Source organism: Carassius carassius, chromosome 28 (assembly GCF_963082965.1).
Source record: "Carassius carassius chromosome 28, fCarCar2.1, whole genome shotgun sequence".
Lineage (NCBI taxonomy): Eukaryota > Metazoa > Chordata > Actinopteri > Cypriniformes > Cyprinidae > Carassius > Carassius carassius.
The window spans coordinates 26,190,175-26,212,116 of NC_081782.1; the positions used below are offsets into that span (position 1 = coordinate 26,190,175).

Consider the following 21,942-nt stretch of genomic DNA (forward strand, 5'->3'; position numbering starts at 1 on the left):
AAGCGCTGTAGCATGTCAAATGTGCTGTTCCATCTCGTGTCAACCTCCTGTATCAGTTTCAGAGTTGGTCTTCCCATCAAGCTCTGCATCTCCACAAGCTTGTCCTTTGCTTTGCAGCTGGATCTGAACAACCCCACTATCTTTCTGGCCTTCTGGCGTATTTCATTGATGACTGGGGTTTGATCTAGTGCCTTTTTCACAATCAAATTTAAAGTATGAGCAAAACATGGGACATGGCGAAGGTGGAGTAGCTGGGCACTTAGGATCATGTTAGATGCATTGTCAGTCACCATGCACTGAACTTTGGAGGTTATTCCCCACTCAGCCATTAGCAAGGCTTTAGCCTCCATGAGATGCTGGGCTGTGTGGGTTTGGTAAAACCTCCTTACACCCAGTACAACAGTTGCCATTTTTGCCTCTGGTGTTATGTAATGGCAAGTCACACCAAGATATCCATCCATATTAATGGAGGACCACATGTCAGCTGTAAGGCTAACAAATTCAGCCTTTTGTAGGTCCTCCATTGTCTTCTCCTTGGCTTTGTTGTACTTTTCGCTGACCATTATTTTAAGCACCTTCCGGGATGGGAGGACATAGCTTGGATCAAGCTTGTTCACAAATGCCCTGAATCCCTCATCGTCCACGATGGTGAAGGGCTGCAGATCCTTCACCACCATGTTTATTAGAGCCTCATCCAATTCCCTCTGTCTGACTTTTAAAAGAGAAGACAAAACATACTTTCAGACAAATACATTGGAAAAATACAGCTACAATTAGTGCACATCTATTAAAAGTATAGCCTACTGGTTCATTATTTGGAAACCTTCCAGTGTTTATAATCAGTGCTTTATATAACTTATAAACTTTATAAACAGTGTCCCAAAAGGTTGTAATTATATTTCAATTATAATTATATCCCAAACAATGCATACCTTGCTTAGATGGCCCAGCAGTGTCAGTAGCAGGCCTAGGTACAGGGGGAATGCCATCCTCTGCACCCTGCAAAATGGCAGGATGAGTGCTCCTCAAATGGCGCATGATGGATGATGTATTGTTGCAGTAGGCTAGCTGCCGATCACAATACACACATCTCACTTTATTTGGGGTTTCTAAATGGAAATGCTCCCACACCACAGATGTACGGCATCTCTTCTGGGGAGCTTCCATTTTATCTATCTATCCAAATCTATCTATCTATATGTAGTGGGTCAGGTGGTGAGTTTGGGAAGTGTACCTTTAAGGTTTGCTGATTATTGGGATCAGGTGGCGTAAGTGACGTGTCCCTTTAAATGTGGGGAGATATGAACAGGAAAAACATGCGGTGTGAGTTGAAGGGTGAGTCTTATTGTGTATCAGTTGTGCAAACGGGAGGAGCTCGGTCTGACAGCTGCTTTTATGGTGTTCAGTAAATGGAACCAGCAGTGACTATCTTATAGAGACTTGCTTTCACAATAGCAAGTGATTGGACGCAGGTGTTGCAGCAATGTAAGTAACGCAAGTCTTGCTGGAAGTTCATGCCGGTTTGTTGTTGATATTTAATTCATTGAGCCGCTTAACACAGCTCTTTGTTTGTTTTGTAGCTCGGGCTGGTATCTGCATTTATGGTGTCCAGTAAATGGTACCAGCAGTAGAGCACGTACAGAAACTTGCGGTCATCATAGTAAGGAGTGATCTTACACAGGTGTTGCGCTCAACGTAAGTGGCGCAAGTCTTTGTGGAAGTTCACGCCAGTTCGTTGCGTGATATTAAAGTCATTGAGCCGCTTACCACAGCTCATTGTTTGTTTGTTTTGTAGCTCGGTCTGGGGTCTGTGTTTATGGTGTCCAGTAAATGGTACCAGCAGTAAAGAGCTTACAGAACTAGCGTAGTGATCTTACGCAGGTGTTGCAGCAACGTAAGTAACGCTGACCTTTTTTTTTCCTTTTAGATAAAATGTATAATTTTTAGCGCTGATTGTTTCCTGTTTTGTTAATATGTATGAATAGAAGCAACAATAGAGAGTGTGCACAGCTTTCAGTCATCCACATCGTTTAATTAAATTGCTATGGGGCATACGACTTTGATGCAAAGAAAAATGTAAGTTTTATCCAGCTTTTTGCCTTAATTTTCTAATCAGTTATTTTAAATTGTTATAGCATCATAAACCATCTTTACTTGTGATTTATAGGAGGATTGCCCACGTCGGTCACTAGCCACTGTTTTTCCTGAGCTTAATCATTGTTTTATTTTTTTATTTTTGTGTGTGTATGTGTGCGTCCTGAGGAGCGGCTACTACCAGTGATGACTTGGATCTAGTTGGGCTTAAGCCATTCTAACATTCGGCCTATGGGCATTGTGCAATATTTCACTTGGAAACAGTATCCATTTTGTAATGTAATGTTCACTAGTGAAGTGTGAAATGCTGTGTTGTGTGTGTCTGTATGGTAGTATTGGTTTGGAGTATTTCTTGCAGTGTTCTGTGAGCAGTACTTATTTAGTAGACTTTATGCACTGTAGATTTGATATTGTTAGACTTTATATCCTGTATCCATGCACTATGATGCTTTAACTCACTGTGATCTATTTATTGTAAAATTGCTTACTGTTACCTGGAGGGAATATTTGTCTATTTTTACTGCCAATTATTATATTGATTGTTTAATAAATTTATAATTGAGTACATCAGTCCCATGTCCCTTCCTTCACTGGATACCACCTGCCTCAATATCTAAGAAGGGAGTGTGGGTTTTTGGGGTTTCTAGTTTATCTATACAAATTTGGGTGTGAGCGCCCCCTGGGGGTTACATATATATGAATCAATCTATGTATCTAGATATGTATCTATAATCTATGTATCTATATATGTATCTATAATATATGTATTTATATATGTATCTATAATCTATCTATATATGTATCTATCTATTAATCTAGCTGTCTATATATATTTATATCTATGTATCTATTAATGTGTCACTATATGTATACTCTGTCTGTCTCTAGCCTCTCAGTCAATGTGTTGTGTAAATTTAAATGTAAGTCTAAATTGCCTATAACTAATCAAATCGCACTGTCACTATATCACCAAAAATCCGCTATCTCAAAGTCAAACTCCTCTCACAAAAACCCACAAGGTCAAAATGCGTTTATTTCACTTTTATACAGATGTGCGATTGTGTGGTCTGTTCCCGACCGTTCCAATCAAACGCTGATTCGGCGGACCACACCTGATGAAACAATTAGTGAAACACTTCGAGGCTTCGTTTGGTCATAGTCACGTGACATGGGTGTTTCGAATCACGCTTCGGATCAGTGTTTCGACACATCTGCGCTTCGGGATCTCGCAAAGCTTCGGAATGACTGTTTCGCTTCAGCCATCCTTAGGTTTAGGAGATATATACAAACAAAACAACACTTATTTCATGACCTCAGATACTTGTAATGTGATGACTTTATCATCACCAACAAAGATCTGATAACACCTGAGCTCTCTTAAATTTGTCTTTCTTTGCTACAACAACAGTGTTTCACAAACATACAGTTATAAAAGCCAGAGACAAGCTAACACAAGAAGAATGAGGACCAAGATCCCAACTAAACCAAACACTGTCCACCACAATGGTGACTTCAAATGAATCTAATATCAACATTTAAACCTCTGTTAATTCTCAATAAGAGCTTCTCTAGATGTCTGACAGAAATAAATCAATCTAATGATTCTCATGTTTGTGGAGATGTTTGATCTTCCTCTGCTGAGATCTTCAGAGATGTAATGTCTTTGTTTTGCAGTTGATTTTACCACATACTCAATCGTCAGTTATTTCATTATTTCATGAAGATTATTTTATTTTCTTGATTTTAGGACAAACACAGTGTCTGGAAATTACATTGAAATAACATTTGTCTAAATCCTGAGAGTGTTGATTTGGTCCAGAAACAGTATAAATTATGCCTAAATGAACCTTAAATGATGTTGAAAATATTTCTACTGATCACGTTTGAACTAGTTTTTTAACCTTGTAAGGAGGTTTTCTGAACGTCTAAATCGGACGTACAGAAGACGTCAAAAAAAGACGTCATAAAAACTTTCATTCTGGCTCCTCAGTGGACGTCTTTTCAACGTCTGCAAAGACATAAAAAGATGTCCACAAGACGTCAACTGGACATAACTTTGCCAAGTGGGCAGTAACCGTGGTGTGTTTCTTATGCGTGTTCATTCAAAACAAGACTACTATCCAAACGCGTGTTTTTGTGAATGAATGTGTGGGCTATACACGCCACGTTCCAACAGTTCCAGAGTTCCTCACTAAGAAACCAGCCCCAGTAAATGACTTAAGTTAACTGCAGTTTATAACATTTGACCCTTTAAAATGGCTAAACCTTTTATAGTGAGTCTCAATGCAATTTTAACCTCACTAAATTGAGCGAAGAAACCCTCTTTTAGGGTTTAATCCCAGAGGCAGCATGTAAAAATAGTTTTATACTAAATTTATCTGATATTGGGCAAAGAAACCCCCACTTTCAGTTTTAAATGCCTAAGTCTTAAGTCTGATGAAGAAACCTCAGATTAGCTGCATGAATTAAACTACATGGCAAAGAAATCCCACTGGCAGTGATATTAAAACGGGGCGACAAAGAAATCGTGCAGCAGTATATTTCCTTTTATTAGTCAAGTCAAGTCACCTTTATTTATATAGCGCTTTAAACAAAATACATTGCGTCAAAGCAACTGAACAACATTCATTAGGAAAACAGTCAATAATGCAAAAGGACAGTTAAAGGCAGTTCATCATTGAATTCAGTGATGTCATCTCTGTTCAGTTTAAATAGTGTCTGTGCATTTATTTGCAATCAAGTCAACAATATTGCTGTAGATGAAGTGACCCCAACTAAGCAAGCCAGAAGCGACAGCGGCAAGGAACCAAAACTCCATCTGTGACAGAACGGAGAAAAAAACCTTGGGAGAAACCAGGCTCAGTTGGGGGCCAGTTCTCATCTGACCACACGAATCCAGCAGTTCAATTCCAGGCTGCAGCAAAGTCAGATTGTGCAGAGGAATTATCTGTTTCCTGTTGTCTTGTCCTGGTGATCGTCTGGACAAGGTCTTTACAGGGAATCTGTATCTGGGGCTCTACTTGTCCTGGTCTCCGCTGTCTTTCAGGGCTGTAGAGGTCCTTTCTAGGTGCTGATCCACCATCTGGTCTGGATACGTACTGCATCCGGGTTACTGCAGTGACCCTCTGATCTGGATACTGGTGGCAACGGTGACCTCGGAATAAGAGAGAAACAGACTAATATTAGCGTAGATGCCATTCTTCTAATGATGTGGCAAGTACATCGGGAGTTATGAGAAGTGTTCCCGGTTCCAGTCTACCTAATTAATGCAGCCTTAAAATCCTTTAATGGATTTGGATATTAAAAGCATATTAGTATGTTATGTGTAAGCCAGGTTAAAGAGATGGGTCTTTAATCCAGATTTAAACTGCAAGACTGTGTCTGCCTCCCGAAAAATGTTAGGTAAATTATTCCAGAGTTTAGGCGCCACAAAGGAAAAGGATCTGCCGCCTGCAGTTGATTTTGATATTCTAGGTATTATCAAATTGCCTGAGTTTTGAGAACGCAGTGGACGTGGAGGATTATAATGTAACAAGAGCTCATTCAAATAGTGAGGTGCTAAACCATTCAGGGCTTTATAAGTAATAAGCAATATTTTAAAATCTATATGATGTTTAATAGGGAGCCAGTGCAGTGTTGACAGGATCGGGCTAGTATGGTTATACTTCCTGGTTCTAGTAAGAACTCTTGCTGCTGCGTTTTGGACTAGCTGTTTGTTTACTAAGCGTGCAGAACAACAACCCAATAAAGCATTACAATAATCTAACCTTGAGGTCATAAATGCATGGATTAACATTTCTGCATTTGACTTTGAGAGCATAGGCCGTAACTTAGATATATTTTTGAGATGGAAAAATGCTGTTTTACAAATGCTAGAAACTTGGCTTTCTAAGGATAGATTTCTATCAAATAGCACACCTAGGTTCCTAACTGATGACGAATAATTGACAGAGCAGCCATCAAGTCTTAGACAGTGTAAGAAATTACTTGTCATCCTGTTTCTTATATCGACTATGCATTCCATTAGTTTTTTCAAATTGCTGTTTCACCAGGCTGCAAAGAAATATATAGCTGAGTATCATCACCATAACAGTGAAAGCTAACACCATATTTCCTGATTATATCTCCCAAGGGTAACATGTAAAGCGTGAAGAGTAGCGGCCCTAGTACTGAGCCTTGACGTACTTCATACTGTACTTGTGATCAATATGATACCTCTTCATTCACTGTTTTGGGGACATGTCCTAATGACAATGAGGAATTAATAATAGTCAGAAGAGGATCCATGACTTCTGGAAGCACCTCTGTTAGAAGCTTAGATGGTATAGGGTATAACATACAGTAGGTGGCCATCCTAATTGGGCGTTACCGCCGCCGCGTAATTCAGTTGCGTGTTAAAATCATTCGCTAAACTACTGCCAGGTGGCGCAAAGGGACGCATTGCGAAATTAATGTAATTGTAAAATGAGTTAAAAGAAGGAAGTAAAACAACAATAACATTATGATATAACATTGTAACATTTAAAAAAAAAAAACATAAAAAAATTTACAATTTGTTAATTTTTAAAATGTAGTATAGTCTTAGGCTACAGTCTACTAAACAAAAATTAAAAGAAAACCTTTACACAAAGGATCATATGCATGCTATTTTTATTAAACAATAAACAAATATAAGGCCTATGCATACACACACATATATATATATATATATATATATATATATATATATATATATATATATATATATATATATATATATATATATATATATATAGATTTTTCAAACTACCAATACTTTGCATTTTTGAATTATGCCTTATGTGTGACCAAGAATTAAGTACTATTTGTTTCAGCTGTTTGATCGCGCTGGTGCCTCACGCACATATTTACTGGAAACAGGAGTCGTTTACCAGACATTCAGTGTTAGCAGCGGTCAACTTACTCCACATATTGTTAATTATGATTTTTTTTTCCATCGATACTGAAAAGCGTGAACTACACAGCCTGTTTACCTCATGAATAATAGTTAAGCAGTGGCGCAACGAGCCAACACCGGGCCCTTAAAGGGTCATGAAACCCCCCATTTCAGCACAGGTTAGTTCTCACCACGGTTTAAAAAAATGCTAAAAAAGTTGGCGTGGTGTGCAACGGACCGGGGGAGGGGTAAGAAAGAGGGGAGACAGACAGCACACAAAGCTTTGCATTCAGAAAGTTTCATTTCGCTCCCATGGAGCTAAAAGCACAAATAAATGCACAGCCATTTGCACTCTGCATCGAAAACATATTACACATTCAGTCATTTAGCAGACGCTTTTATTCAAATTCATTTTTTATTCTCAAATTCATCTTTTATTTTATTCATTTTAATCATATCCTTAAGGTCCAGATTGCGCGCACGGGCATTCTCAATTGGCAGTATGCCAAGTCCAGAGAGACGACTCTGTCCCATTGAACTCCTGAGATAGCTTTTTATCAGTTTTAGTTTTGAAAAAGAACGCTCTGCAGAGGCCACTGTCACTGGGATGGTCAGAAAAATCATGAAAGCAGTGCAAACCTCCCCGAAACTCGCAGTGATGCAGCTGTTCTCGATGATCAACATCTTTGTCAGCTGTTGCACTGTTTTCATTTGTGAAATACTGTCTTTCAAGCATGAACGGAATGATAACAATTGCATTGGGAAATAAGTAGTAATGTCATCTCTGTAAATCTCCACCAGCCTGTTTGCTTGCAAAAACAGTTCATCATCTGTTGCAGTGCAAAGGGTCTCGGCAGTAAAACTTTGAAATTGTCAACTGTTGATCGTAAACCGACAAATCTCTGGGTCAACTGAGAGATGACAATATCAAGGCAGGCATTAAACACGTGTACACGAAAATATGACTCAGCATCTGCTAAACGTTCATCTTGACACAGCTCATCAAAATGCGCTTTCACTTTTCTCAACCGAGTGTTCTCAAATGCAGTGCTCACTCCCCACTATTCTGAAAGGCTCTTCGCTGTTTGTTTGGCATCTTCAAAATTTTCTCGGAACGCAGTTATGTCTCTGATGGCGCAGTCCAGTAGCTGTACTGCTGTAGCCAGATCCATGTCTTGGGATTGTAGAAGTTTTGATATCACATTAGTTCGTTCCAGGATTTTGCTTTGGAGGATAACAAGACAAACAAATGAGAATTTCTCCATTGCCTGTTTTAACGATGCAGCCTCGTCCCGTTCATCTTTCTTTCTGCTTGTCAGTGAAAGTTTTGCCAATGCCGTCATCACATCATTGTACCGATATCTCAGAGTGGTTACTGCTTCGTGACGTGAGAACCATCTAGTCGGGCATAACTTTTTCAGTGTTATTTTGAAGTCATTGTTTGTCTCGTCACTGTGTATTTTATTTGAGAGCATTGCCCATCTTTTTATGCTGTGCCCAAAGAACACATAAATGTGCTCAACAATGTCAAAGAACTGTCTTACTTCTTGTATCTTCACCGCATCATTAAGGATGAGATTCAAATTGTGTGACGCACAGTGTACATACACGGCAGTTGGCTTCTTGGCAGCTATCCTGGCTTGGACACCACTGTATATGCCGCGCATATTTGCAGCACCGTCGTACCCTTGCCCTCTGTACTTGGAAAGGTCTAAGCCGTTGTCCTCCACAGACGCAACAATCTCCCGAGTAAGCTTGCTGGCCGATGAGTCCTTAACTTCACGAAATCCAATGAAGGACTCTTTGATCGTCACATCAGTGGCAACACCGCGAGCATCTCGTTCAACTATTATATATCTGTAGATCTGGCTCATCTGATCAACTTTTGCCACATCTTGTGTTGTGTCCATAATCACGGAGAAAAATGGAGCTGATCGTATTTTGTCTAGAATGTCTTTTTGGGTATGTTTTGCAAGAATTTCTATTAGCTCATTTTGTATGAGTGGGCTTAGGTACTTGATCGAGCGAGCAGGGCAGATAATCAGATCTTTAAGCACTGGGTCGTACATTGCCAGGAGCTACCATTACCATTGTTAATGCTATGCCCTCTTAACGGAATGTTGTTCATTGCTAAAGTGAGCGTAACATTAACCACACGGTGTAGTACCTGTCTCCAAAAGCTGGCCTCATGAAGGCTCGCAGTAGGCTACATCTAGTGTGGGGGAGTAGCACAGCCATGTCCTCGGTATCTCCAAACCAGACTTGGTTTTGCAAACGTAATATTTACATTTACATTTAATCATTTAGCAGACGCTTTTATCCAAAGCGACTTACAAATGAGAACAATAGAAGCAGTCAGGTCAACAAGAGAGCAACAACAGTATACAAGTGCCATGACAAGTCTCAGTTAGTCTAGTATAGAATGCGTAGGTAGGTTTTTTTTTTTTTTTTTTAATTAAAAGACAAGAAAAGGAAAATTGCTAGTGTTAGTTGGTTAAGTGCAGGCAAAAAAGATGAGTCTTTAACTGTTTCTTGAAAATGAGTAAAGACTCAGCTGTACGAATTGAGATTGGGAGGTCATTCCACCAGCTGGGCACAGTCCAGGAAAAGGTCCGTGAGAGTGATTTTGAACTTCTTTGGGATGGTACCACAAGGCGTCGATCACTTGCAGAGCGCAAACTTCTGGAGGGCACATAAGATTTAACCAATGAGTTTAGGTAAGTTGGTGCCGTGCCAGTGGTCGTCTTGTAGGCTAGCATCAGTACCTTGAATTTGATGCGAGCAGCTACTGGTAGCCAGTGTAACCTGATGATGAGAGGAGTAACGTGAGCTTTTTTTGGCTCATTGAAGACAACCCTCGCTGCTGCATTCTGGATCAATTGCAGAGGCTTGACAGTACATGCAGGAAGGCCTGCCAGGAGAGCATTACAATAGTCCAGTCTGGAGAGAACAAGAGCTTGGACAAGAAGTTGGGTTGCTTGCTCTGACAGGAAGGGTCTAATCTTCCTAATGTTGTATAAGGCAAACCTGCAGGACCGTGTAGTTGTAGCAATGTGGTCTGTGAAGCTTAACTGATGATCCATCACAACTCCTAGGTTTCTAGCTGTCCTCGAAGGAGTAATGGTTGATGAGCCCAGCTGTATAGAGAAGTTGTGATGAAGCAATGGGTTAGCTGGAATCACCAGGAGTTCTGTCTTCGTAAGGTTAAGCTGAAGGTGATGGTCTTTCATCCAGCTAGAGATGTCACTCAGACAGGCTGAAATGCGAGCAGCTACCGTCGGGTCATCTGGTTGGAATGAGAGGTAGAGTTGGGTGTCATCAGCGTAGCAGTGATAAGAAAAGCCATGCTTCTGAATGACAGATCCTAATGATGTCATGTAGATTGAGAAGAGAAGTGGTCCAAGTACTAAGCCTTGAGGAACCCCAGTAGCAAGGTGGTGTGACTTTGAAACATCACCCCTCCAAGACACACTGAAGGATCTGTCAGAGAGGTAGGACTTAACCCACAGGAGTGCTGTTCCAGAGATGCCCATCTTTCTGAGGGTGGACAGGAGAATCTGGTGATTAACAGTGTCAAAAGCAGCAGAAAGGTCCAGTAAGATGAGTACCGAGGATTTTGAAGCTGCTCTTGCTAGTCGCAGGGCTTTAGTAACCGAGAGCAGAGCAGTCTTAGTTGAGTGGCCACTTTTGAAGCCAGATTGGTTGCTGTCCAGGAGGTTGTTCTGTACAAGGAACATAGAAAACTGGTTGAACACAGCTCGCTCAAGTGTCTTTGCAATGAATGGAAGAAGGGATACCGGTCTGTAGTTTTCAAGAAGCGCTGGATTTAGAGATGGTTTCTTGAGCAGTGGGCTTACCCGAGCCTGCTTGAATGCTGAGGGAAATGTTCCAGACTGAAGAGAGGAGTTGATAACGTGAGTAAGCGAAGGTATGACTGAAGAAGAGATCGCTTGAAGGAGGTGAGTGGGGATCAGATCAAGTGGACAAGTAGTAGGATGATTGGACAGTAGAAGTTTGGAGACGTCCATCTCTGAGAGTGGGGAGAAGGAGGAGAAAGAGTGTGCGTCGGTGATTGTGAAGTTGTCCTCAGTCTGCGGTGTGGAGAATTGGCCGCTGATGGATCTTGTCTTATTTGTGAAGAAAACTGCAAAGTCGTCCACTGTAAGAGTCTATGGAGGAGGTGGTGGCGGCGGATTAAGAAGAGAAGAGAAAGTCTTGAAGAGTGTCCGAGCGTCACAACAGCTGTTAATTTTGTTGTGGTAGTAGGATGTTTTAGCCGTGAAGACATTTGCAGAGAAGGAAGAGAGGAGAGACTGATACACACTGAGGTCTGTAGAGTTTCTTGATTTCTGCCATTTCCTCTCTGCAACCCTGAGTTTAGAGCGATGTTCACGGAGAACCTCAGACAGCCAGGGGGCAGATGGGGCAGTGCGTGCTGGTCTAGACAACAGTGGGCAAAAGTTGTCCAAGCAAGATGTTAAAGTGGAGCAAAGAGTGTCCGTAGCGCTGTTCGTGTCCAGAGCAGAGAACTGAGAGAGTGCAGGAAGCGAGGATGAAACCACAGAAGATAGGCGAGATGGAGAGAGTGAGCGTAGGTTCCGTCGAAAGGTGACCTGCGTTGGGGTGTGAGGCACTTCAGGAGTAAGTGCTAGGTTAGCAGTAATGAGGAAGTGGTCTGAGGTGTGCAGTGGAGCAACTGAAGAATTGTCCACAGAGCAACAGCGCGTGTAGATGAGGTCCAGTTGGTTGCCTGATTTGTGAGTTGCTGTAGTAGACACTAGCTTGAGATCAAATGAGGTGAGCAGAGTTTTGAAGTCAGCAGCCTGGGGTTTATCTAGGTGGATGTTGAAGTCACCAAGCAGTACCAGAGGAGTACCATCTTCAGGAAAGTTTGATAGCAGCACATCCAACTCCTCCAAGAAGTTTCCCAATTGACCTGGGGGACGATAAATGACCACAAAGTGGATTTTAACAGGGTGGATTACAGTAATGGCATGTGATTCAAATGAACCAGTACCTGTAGGTGATGGCTGAAGATCAAATTTCCATTCTTTTGATATAAGGAGACCTGTCCCTCCACCCCTCCCAGTGGTACGAGGAGTGTGGGAACAAGTGAAATTAGTGGAGAGGGCTGCAGGGGTGGCAGTATCTTCAGGTTTGATCCAAGTCTCTGTCAGTGCCATGAGGTTGAGACCGGAATGAGTAGCAAGAGAACAAATGAAGTCTGCTTTGTTAACTGCAGACTGGCAGTTCCAGAGACCAACTGGAATAGAGAGTGTAGTAGTAGAGGTCAGAGGGACAGGCCGTAGGTTTGTCAGACAGGCCTTCCTGCGACGTACATAGCGTGCTCTCCGAGTGTTAGTAGTGATAGTAGAGATCTGAAAGCACATAGTGACTACAAGTGTGAGATATTTGAGAACAAGGTATACAAAAAGTGAAGAAAGAGGAAAAAAAGCAATACTCAAGTGCCCTGTCGGTGTCCTTGCTCGGTGGAGTCGCGCAGGTAGAGTCGATTGTCTTTACACTCGTCGGTCTTCACACGAGGAGGGATCACACGAGGGCTGCCACGACCGCTGCCGCGGTGAAACTTAGCGCATTTGTATTAGCCTGATTACCTGTGATTGAAGTCAGCTGGCCACGCCTCACTATTTAGCAGATCGAAACCAGGCAGTCCCGCGATAGGCAAACGCAAAACCAAGCGCCACTTTCTCCACGTATTAACCAGGGTAAGACACACACAATTTAAACCAAAAACTTTCCTAGCAATGACGATATGCGATATTACAATATGCAGTTGTAAAGGAGCGGTTATCCTGTGTGGGATCCCGTGGGAAAGGGCCAGTAGGTTTGCATGACCCCGAAGACACTATAAATTGTTTGACATTTGAGTCTAGATACTCAGGTATCTACCTCGTTCTCTTCGATGCTGTTGGATGACCCGCTGGTGTTGTTAGCACAGGCCACCGAGCACGCATTGAATGCCTTACTCCATTCCTCCACAACATTTTCACCTTTTACATCGATGTTGCTTGATCCACTGGTGCTAGCATTAACCACGGAGCTGCTACTACCAACGGTCGCTTCAGGTGCTTTACTCGCTTCACTCTCTTGCTCCATCTCAATCTCGCTCTCCCCCTGTGTCATCTTTTTAAAGAAGCTTCCAATTTTTGGTAATTTATTAATTAATTTATCAAATTCCTCTTTTCGTTCGCGCTTTTGAAAGTCACTTTTGTGTTTGAAATTTGACGACTCCATGTCTGTCTCAAGTTCAACGTTTTTTACTGTTTTGCACGCAATGCGCATGTTCACCCGGGGATTCCCCAGTTCCAATTAAAAACAAATTACACGACTTCCGCTTCCGGCCGAATGGAGTGAGCAGCGAAGTTAGGCAGCTCCGCAAAAGTTTTAACAATTTAAATATCCTGGGTCAACGAACATCGCCCTTTGTCAGCAATTCACTTATAAAAATAATTTAGGACAATATTTGATATGAAGGGCACTCGGAAATACACACAAAAAACTCTCCAAGCCACACCCGCACCGGTTGGCACTGTTCCGGTTAACGACTCTGCTAACAAGGCCTCAACCGGCACTGCGAATGCTATTGCAGCACAGGCTGACAAAACCCCGGCTAACACTGCTCCAGCTGGTGAAGCTCTGGCCTGCTCACAAGATGAGGGCATGATGGCGGAAGAAGAAACGCCTCTTTCTGTGGGAATATTTCGAAGAGAACTACGTGCATACCGCGAAAATTTAAAGAATGATATTAAAGCGGAAATCGAGATTATGCATCAAGATATACGCAAAGACATCACATCGCTACGGGAGGAAGCTAAAGCGGATATCAACACGCTCCGAAACGAACTTTCACAGAAAATAGAAACATTGCACAGGGCCCACACTGAAACGGCAGACACACAGAGAGAGATGGAAAGATCTCTCTGTGATGTTTCGGACAAAATAACCGCCATGGACAAAGCACACGCAACCTTACAGAAGGACTACAATAAACTGCAGGAAAAATACATGGACCTGGAGAACAGAAGTCGCAGGCAAAACCTACGCGTAGTGGGAATTAGCGAAGAGATGGAGGCAGGGAACCCAAGCCGCTTCATAGCAGAGTTTTTTTCAGAAGTGCTCGGCGAAGAAAACTTTGAATCACCAATCTTGATAGATCGAGCTCATAGAACCCTGGCCCCTAAGCCCCGAGCAGGAGAGCGCCCGAGAGCGATAATAGCTCGCCTACACTACTACACCGACAGGGAGAAGATTCTGCAACTATCCAGGAGAAAAGGCAACCTATTTTACAAAGGATCACCTGTACATATTTTTCCGGATATGAGTCCAGAGGTCAGCAAGCTGCGAGCTTCTTTCAACCCGGTTAAGGTGAAACTACGCGACGCTGGAATACCCTACAGTCTGTACTACCCGGCAAAGTTGATCATAACGATGGGCAGCACCAAACATTCCTTCACTGACCCGCGGGCAGCTGAAAACTTTATCAAAACCCAGGCCCCAACTGCACAGGGAGTAGAGGATTAAAGGTATTTGAGTATTCCTTTCAACATACAATTGTGATGCCACCAAGGAAAACATGCTAAAAGACATTTCTCTTTTGCCTGTAACACATGTTTTAGAGGATATAGAAGCAAGGTTGATTTGACAGAGAGAAAAGGAGGGGGAAGAAAAATTGTGTTGACGGGTGGAATAACTGGAGGTATGGGGGTGTGTGTATATGCATATGTATATTTATTTTACTGTATTCTATTTTTTTTATTTTTTTATTTATTTATTTATTTATTTTTTATCTCCTACCCCTTTAACGTTTTGTTTATCATTTATTTCTTTTTTTATTTATCTATTTTCTATGCATATTGGACAACAATCTGATTTAAATTTCATGTTTAAGGAAGGGGGTAAGGAGTCAAATTTAATTACTACACTAGATTTGATTTGTGTCTACTTTTATTCAATAAGAGTGGGCCACAACTACAAGAGATCTGACCCAGGAGTATATAGTATACAACTTTAGGAGTTAAGTGGTAAGTCAAGTGTCCACGGACTTAGGGATTAGGAACTTAAGGATATTTAGGAAGATCTTTTTTGTTCTTTGTTTTTACCCTAGCACGTTTAGTTTAGGGATGTTGAAAAAGTTCATATGTTCAGATTTTGTTCTACTTCAGAGGATGTCACACAAGATAGTTTTTCACTGCCATGCATTAATTGAACATGACCAAGGTTAATACCATGTGGGCTAAAACAATTCCGCACAACTTGGTCAAATTTGTGACTTGGAATTGTAAAGGGCTTAATGGAACCATAAAACGGTGTAATATTTTAGCACATTTGAAAAAACTAGATATGGATATTTGCTTTCTACAAGAAACGCACTTGAAAAATCAAGATCACAACAGATTACGCAATAAATGGATTGGACAGATATTTCACTCTAATTTCGGTGCAAAGAGTAGGGGTACAGCAATTTTAATTAAAAAAACAGTACCGTTTATCGCTTCAAAGATAATACCAGACTCTCAAGGCAGATTTATCATTGTCACTGGTAAACTTTATGATAATTTGATCACATTAGTAAATATATATGCGCCCAACATTGATGACGAACAATTTATAAACTCATTGTTATTAAAAATACCTGACATGGACTCTCATCAACTGATAATTGGGGGAGATTTTAATTTAGTGATTGACTCTGACCTGGATAGGTCATCACGGAGACCGGTTACTGTGACTAAAATGGCAAAAAGTGTTAAGAATTTCATGAATACTTATAAAATAATAGATCCTTGGAGAACCCTGCACCCCAACACACGACAATATTCTTATTATTCCCCAGTTCATCAGACTTATACTAGAATAGATTACTTTTTAATAGATAGTAAACTCCTTCAACAAACGAAACATTGCAATTATGAAACATTAATGTTGTCAGATCATAGTCCTCTAACTCTACATTTAACTTTCGGATATAATCAAACATCGAGGATCTGGAGGTTTGATAACAGCATATTATCAAGCAAAGAAGGAATAGAAGAAATAAAAAAACACATAAATTTATATTTATCATTTAATGACACTCCAGATGTCACAAAATTCACCCTCTGGGAAGCACTAAAGGCATTCATTAGAGGCCAGGTAATTTCATGGAAAAGCCTGAAAAACAAGCAACAAAGGGAAAAAGAAACTCAACTAAAAAAAGAAATAACAGAAACGGATAGACAACATTCATCTAGTCCCTCAATAACTCTACATAAGAAAAAGCTGGCTTTGCAGACAGAACTGGAATTAGTATACACTTCAAGAACAGTTAAAATGTTGACCAAAGCAAGGCATAGATATTATGAACAAGGGGAAAGAATGGGCAAGATTTTGGCTCAACAAATTAAAAAACAAACTGCATCAAGGATGATTACGGAAATCCGCACGGATTCAGGCCAAGTTACAAGAGACCTACAGGGGATAAATGATACATTTAAAGGTTTCTATAAAAAACTATATACTTCAGAATCCAAGAAAAACCCCACACTCATAGATATGTTTTTTGATAAAATGTCTATTCCAACAATTAGTTTAGAAAATCTAGAACAACTGGAAAAACCCATAACAAAGCAAGAAATTGAACAAGCTATAAATAGTATGCAAAATTCTAAAGCGCCTGGTCCAGACGGCTACACTTCAGAATTTTATAAAGCCTTTAAAGAGCAGATCTCGATATTGCTGTTAGATGTATTTAATGAAGCCTTACATAGGGGCTCTCTACCTCCAACATTTTACCATGCAAGCATTTCTCTTATTCACAAAAAAGACAAGGACCCCTTAGACCCCGCGTCTTATAGACCGGTGAGCTTACTCAACGTGGACAATAAAATACTTGCAAAAATTGTAGCTACACGACTGGAAACAATCTTACCGACAATCATTTCACAGGACCAAACTGGGTTCATCAAAAACAGACAGTTGTTTTTTAATATTAGAAGATTACTAAATATAATTCACACTCAGGATAAAAAAAATCTACACCCTGAAATTTTACTTTCCTTGGATGCGGAAAAAGCTTTTGACAGGGTCGAGTGGGATTATCTCTTTTCGACCCTGTCAAAGTTCGGATTTGGCCCAAAAATTATATCTTTGGTAAAATTATTATATGCCCAACCCCAAGCATCAGTGCGGACTAACAATATGCATTCAAGTTATTTCCCTCTCAGCCGCTCGACTAGACAGGGCTGCCCGCTCTCGCCATTACTTTTTGCATTAGCCATTGAACCCCTGGCTCTTTTATTACGTGCAACGGAGGAGTTCATTGGGATTAAAAGGGGAAAAATGGATAATAAGGTTTCTTTGTACGCGGACGATCTGTTACTATATATTTCAAACCCTGTTAAATCTGTTCCTGTGATAATGCAAATTTTGAAAGAATTTGGAGCAGTATCAGGTTATAAATTGAACTTATCAAAAAGTGTCTTATTTCCAATTAATTCTAAAGCCCGTATGAATACTAATGTGTGTAATATCTTTCCCTTTTCAATCTCAACTAAATTTAAATATCTTGGGATAAATATTACGCAGGAATATAACGGCCTCTTTAAGCACAACTTTTTGAAATTATATGATCAAACGAAAAAAGATATAGATTCATGGAAAAATCTACCACTTTCATTAGCTGGTCGAATAAATATTATTAGAATGAATGTTCTGCCTAAGTTTCTGTTCTTGTTCCAATGTATTCCTATTTGGATAGCCAAGGCATGTTTTAATAAATTAGATTCCCTCATGTCATATTTTATATGGAACGGAAAAAGTCCAAGAATCAAGAAAATGTTCTTGCAAAGACCAACTTGCCAGGGAGGAATGGGATCACCCTGTTTCCGACGTTACTACTGGTCATGTAATATCCGCTCAATGTCGTTTTGGTTGTCCACTCAGGGGGCTGATTGGAGTAGGATGGAAAATGAAAGCTGTTATCCCACCTCGTTAAAAGCATTACTTTATTCGGCTTTGCCTATTTCAAAACAAAAACTTGAGAACCCAGTAGTTTCTCATTCAGTTAAAATCTGGTCCCAGATTAGGATGCATTACGGATGGAGGGGTGCGTCAGCTTTAAGTCCATTGATTAATAATCATACATTTCCTCCATCAGTCTTAAATATGACATTTCTTCAGTGGGAACATAAAGGTATTCAATGTTTAAAAGATTTATTTATTGAAAATACATTTCCCACATTCAAACAATTACAGAGCAAATACAGATTGGAAAGTAAGGATTTCTTTAAATACCTGCAGATCCGAAGTTTTGTTAAGGGCTTATTTCCGTCTTTCCCTAATCAGCCCCTAAACTCTGCAATGGAAACAGTGTTCTTGTCTAATCCATTTCAAAGAGGGCTAATTGCTAAAATCCACAATGTGCTATCACAGGAAGAAACAACACCTACATTGGACCATTTGAAAAGAGCCTGGCAAGATGACCTAGGGGTGTCTATTACAGACAATCAATGGTCAAAAGCCCAAAGAAATGTTCATTCTACCTCTGTTTGTATTAGACATGGTCTTTTGCAGTTCAAGGTGCTACACAGAGTGCATTTATCCAAATTAAAGTTGTCAAAGATGTTTCCTTCCATTAGTCCTTCTTGTGACAGATGTTCACAAGGGTTAGCTTCTCTTGCACATATGTTTTGGAATTGTCCTCACATTACGACCTACTGGAACACTATATTTCAAACCCTTTCCAAGATTTTGAAAAAACAGCTTAAGCCAGATCCAATTTGGGCTCTTTTTGGTGTGAAACCAGTCAATGTACAACTTTCGGACACCCAAAACAGCATGGTTTGTTTTGTGACCTTGTTAGCACGGAGACTGATTCTCTTGTGTTGGAAACAAAAAATGCAACCTGCTCACTCAGCCTTAATGAAAGACATAATGGGTCATTTGAAATTGGAGAAAATTAAATACTTGTTAAGGGGGAAGTCTGAAATATTTTATTCAATGTGGCAAACCTTCATGGATTACTTTGGTGAGAATGTTTAATTGATTGGCTTAGCATGGAAATAGAAATGATGCCCTCTGATGTATGTTGTTTGTTATTGTGTTTTTGTCTTTCTGTATTTAATATGTAAAAAACCTCAATAAAGAGAATTAAAAAAAAACAAAAAAACAAATTACACCAAATTCATCACTGTTCGTTTCAAACATTTATTTAATTATCAGTCAAATATGCTGTTGTCATTATTTATTCAAATCAATTCGCAAAAAATTTAAATGCGATCAAACTAAAAGTAGTCAAATGCGATAGGGGGACCCGGCTGTCAATCAAAATCTTCCAGTAATGCAGGCGGGCCCCTAAGCAACCGCTTACCCTGCTTACCGATAGTTACGCCTGTGTAGTTAAGCTTCAAATGGGCAACATCACGAATATGGAAACGTTTGGATTTCTCCCGAATGAGAAAGCCCAACCTTACCTTATGCTTAGCTTTAAATTATTATTATTTTTGTTTTTTTATTACTAAGCATATATTATTCTATACTGCAATTATATTTATCCATTAGAATTATATATTTTTAATCCTTGTTTTGTTCTGATAAATTTGTTAAATTTAAAGGGTTTGTTGTAAAGTGAAGGGAACTAAAAATATCCTGTTGGTACATTATAACATTATTAGGCCAGCCATTATTATTTCTAAATGTAATATAATGCAACTTAAACCTGACTTACATTTTTTCCTCTCACAAACTCTGATTTATTTTTAGCGTGTTTAAAAAAATAACATGCAGCAAACGAAAATAGGTGATTAATCCGTTAAAATGAAACCTATACACGACTCATATATTTTTTTCCTCTGACAAACTTAATTCATTTTTTAGCGTGTTTAAAAAATAAAAAATAAAGAAAACATTCAGCAAATGAAAATAGGCGATTAATCCGTTAAAATTTGTTACTCTGGGTTAACAGTAATTATAATTATTTTATACTTCAGAACAGAGCCTGGGCTTAATCTAGGCTATCCAGGGTTTTTTTTTTATTTATTTTTTATTGCATCTGAAAATGACTTCGTTCATCACATTCACTTCATGCGCTCTGGCGCAGATCAGCCTCCCGCAGCCTCCCGCTGCTCAGCTGTGGACGATTTAAAAATGTTTGATATAAAGGTTGCTGTACCATTTTATAAAAAAAATACCATTGGCCTGAGTAATTTTGACCCTTATAGAATTGTGACTTTAAAGGTTAGTGATTTAGGAGGTGAAAATACTGTGAAATTACTAATGGCATGGATTTCAGAGCATAAAAACTGAAGGTTTGTGAAACATTAGCCAATAAAGCATTTTTTTTAAACAACGGAACTTAAAGTTGTGAACTAAAATATTATTTCAACCATACAGCATGTGAATAAATAAAATACATACTTCTCATAACATTTCATTATTCATAAAATGCATAAAGTTTCTGGTGTTTGGATTTGTACTTCAATATAATGAGCTCCAAGTTTAAGAATAGCCCTAGACTAGTTTTTCTCTCTCTCTCTCTCTCTCTCTCTCTCTCTCTATTTAACAGCATTAGCTCAATGAAATATGTCTTCCTTCCGTTAGAATGAATGTTTTCCTGCCTTGCTAAATGTTGTGCTCGTGATCAATAAGTTGTATTCGCCTCAATCTGATTTAGTAAAGTCAAACCGCAGACAGTGAAGCTGCTTCAGTTAGTGGAGTCCCACGCGCTGTAAGGTGGGAACAGAGGATTCTGCTTGGTCTTAAAGCCTTCCCCAAACACCCACGATCACAAATAACAATGATTTTCGTAAAATAATGATTAATTATTCATTGATGATTTGTTATTATCATTATGGTCCTGTGAAAATAATAATATGGGCTGCGAGAAAATTATGAATACAAAGAGTAGTGCTGCTGAGTGCAGGCATGTTTCAGCCCAGTAATACACTGTTCCTCAGAGCCAAAAAACGAATTCAGTTCAGCTGGAGGGAGTTGGGTTTTTGGGGGTAGTTATGTGTGGCTTGTGGCGGTCGAGATAAAGGTGTGAATTGCTCTTTCATATTGACATTGTCTTATGAGGCTTTCACTTGATGAACCGGTTTATATAGTTCTTTTGGTTATATACAAAAAAATGGTCTGCCCCCACGTAAGATTTTTCTAGTTCTAGTCGTTCGTTTGTTATATTCAACTAATCAGAGGTTTATATTAAATATACATAAATCTTAATATATTCCGCGCTCAAGCACATGCATTAAGTTTGCAACAAAGCACATGCAGAAGTAGCCTAATAATTGTGGAAAATTAGACATTTTAATTATTTATTAATAAACAAATGTTTTCTTGTCGGCTGCAGGATGAAATTCACAGTGCTGGCTCTCTCCGACGAGAGAAATGCAACATTCACAGATTACACAATTCGTTTTCGTAAAAAAAATATTTCAAGCTTTCTGTAGATATATTTTTAATGTATGTAAGACACCACGATATTATGTTAATGAAAAATTATAAATTCATTATCAGGAAAAAATGTAAGTGATGAGACGGCGCCTCCCTGTCATTAATACACATTAATAATTTTTGCACAAACACTTGAATATGAGCGTTGTGGTTTTCACTCGCTCCAAGAGCGCTCCATCATGAGTACAATTCATGCCAACAGCCCATAATATAACTGCATATTCAGCAAGAATTCATGTTAAACATATTTAGCTATAGCTTGATCAGAAGGTTACAATGACTGCAAGAGTCGAGCGGGATGTTAAGAGTTTGTCTGTTTCTTTTACTGATTATTTTCGGGTTAAAGCATGATTTAAACAGATTCACACGCAATCGCTTTCGCAATAATGCATTTAAACAAATGTAATCTTACAGTGCTACTACATTATCAGCATGCTATCTGATTTTGAAATCTTGAAGAAGTTAATCGATCTGTTTAGATA

The 21,942-nt window shown here is 39.6% G+C and overlaps 1 protein-coding gene across 1 annotated transcript; it reads right to left on the reverse strand.

The window, feature by feature from the left end:
* Positions 1 to 11,178: 11,178 nt before the first annotated feature.
* On the reverse strand, positions 11,179 to 12,756 carry LOC132108316 (uncharacterized). The gene is made up of 3 exons (XM_059515021.1): positions 12,471 to 12,756; positions 12,027 to 12,272; positions 11,179 to 11,945 (listed from the first exon to the last, which is right to left on the reverse strand). The coding sequence occupies exons 2-3, from the start codon at positions 12,190 to 12,192 to the stop codon at positions 11,179 to 11,181; spliced, it is 933 nt and encodes a 310-aa protein (XP_059371004.1). The 5' UTR covers positions 12,193 to 12,272; positions 12,471 to 12,756.
* Positions 12,757 to 21,942: the final 9,186 nt, after the last annotated feature.

Bases quoted from the DNA above. Each gene is read 5' to 3' on its own strand.
- LOC132108316 (XM_059515021.1), bottom strand. From the start codon at position 12,192: ATGGCACTGACAGAGACTTGGATCAAACCTGAAGATACTGCCACCCCT. The intron at 11,946-12,026 runs GTACTGGTTCAT...ATCGTCCCCCAG, and splicing joins TCTTCAGCCATCACCTACAG to GTCAATTGGGAAACTTCTTG.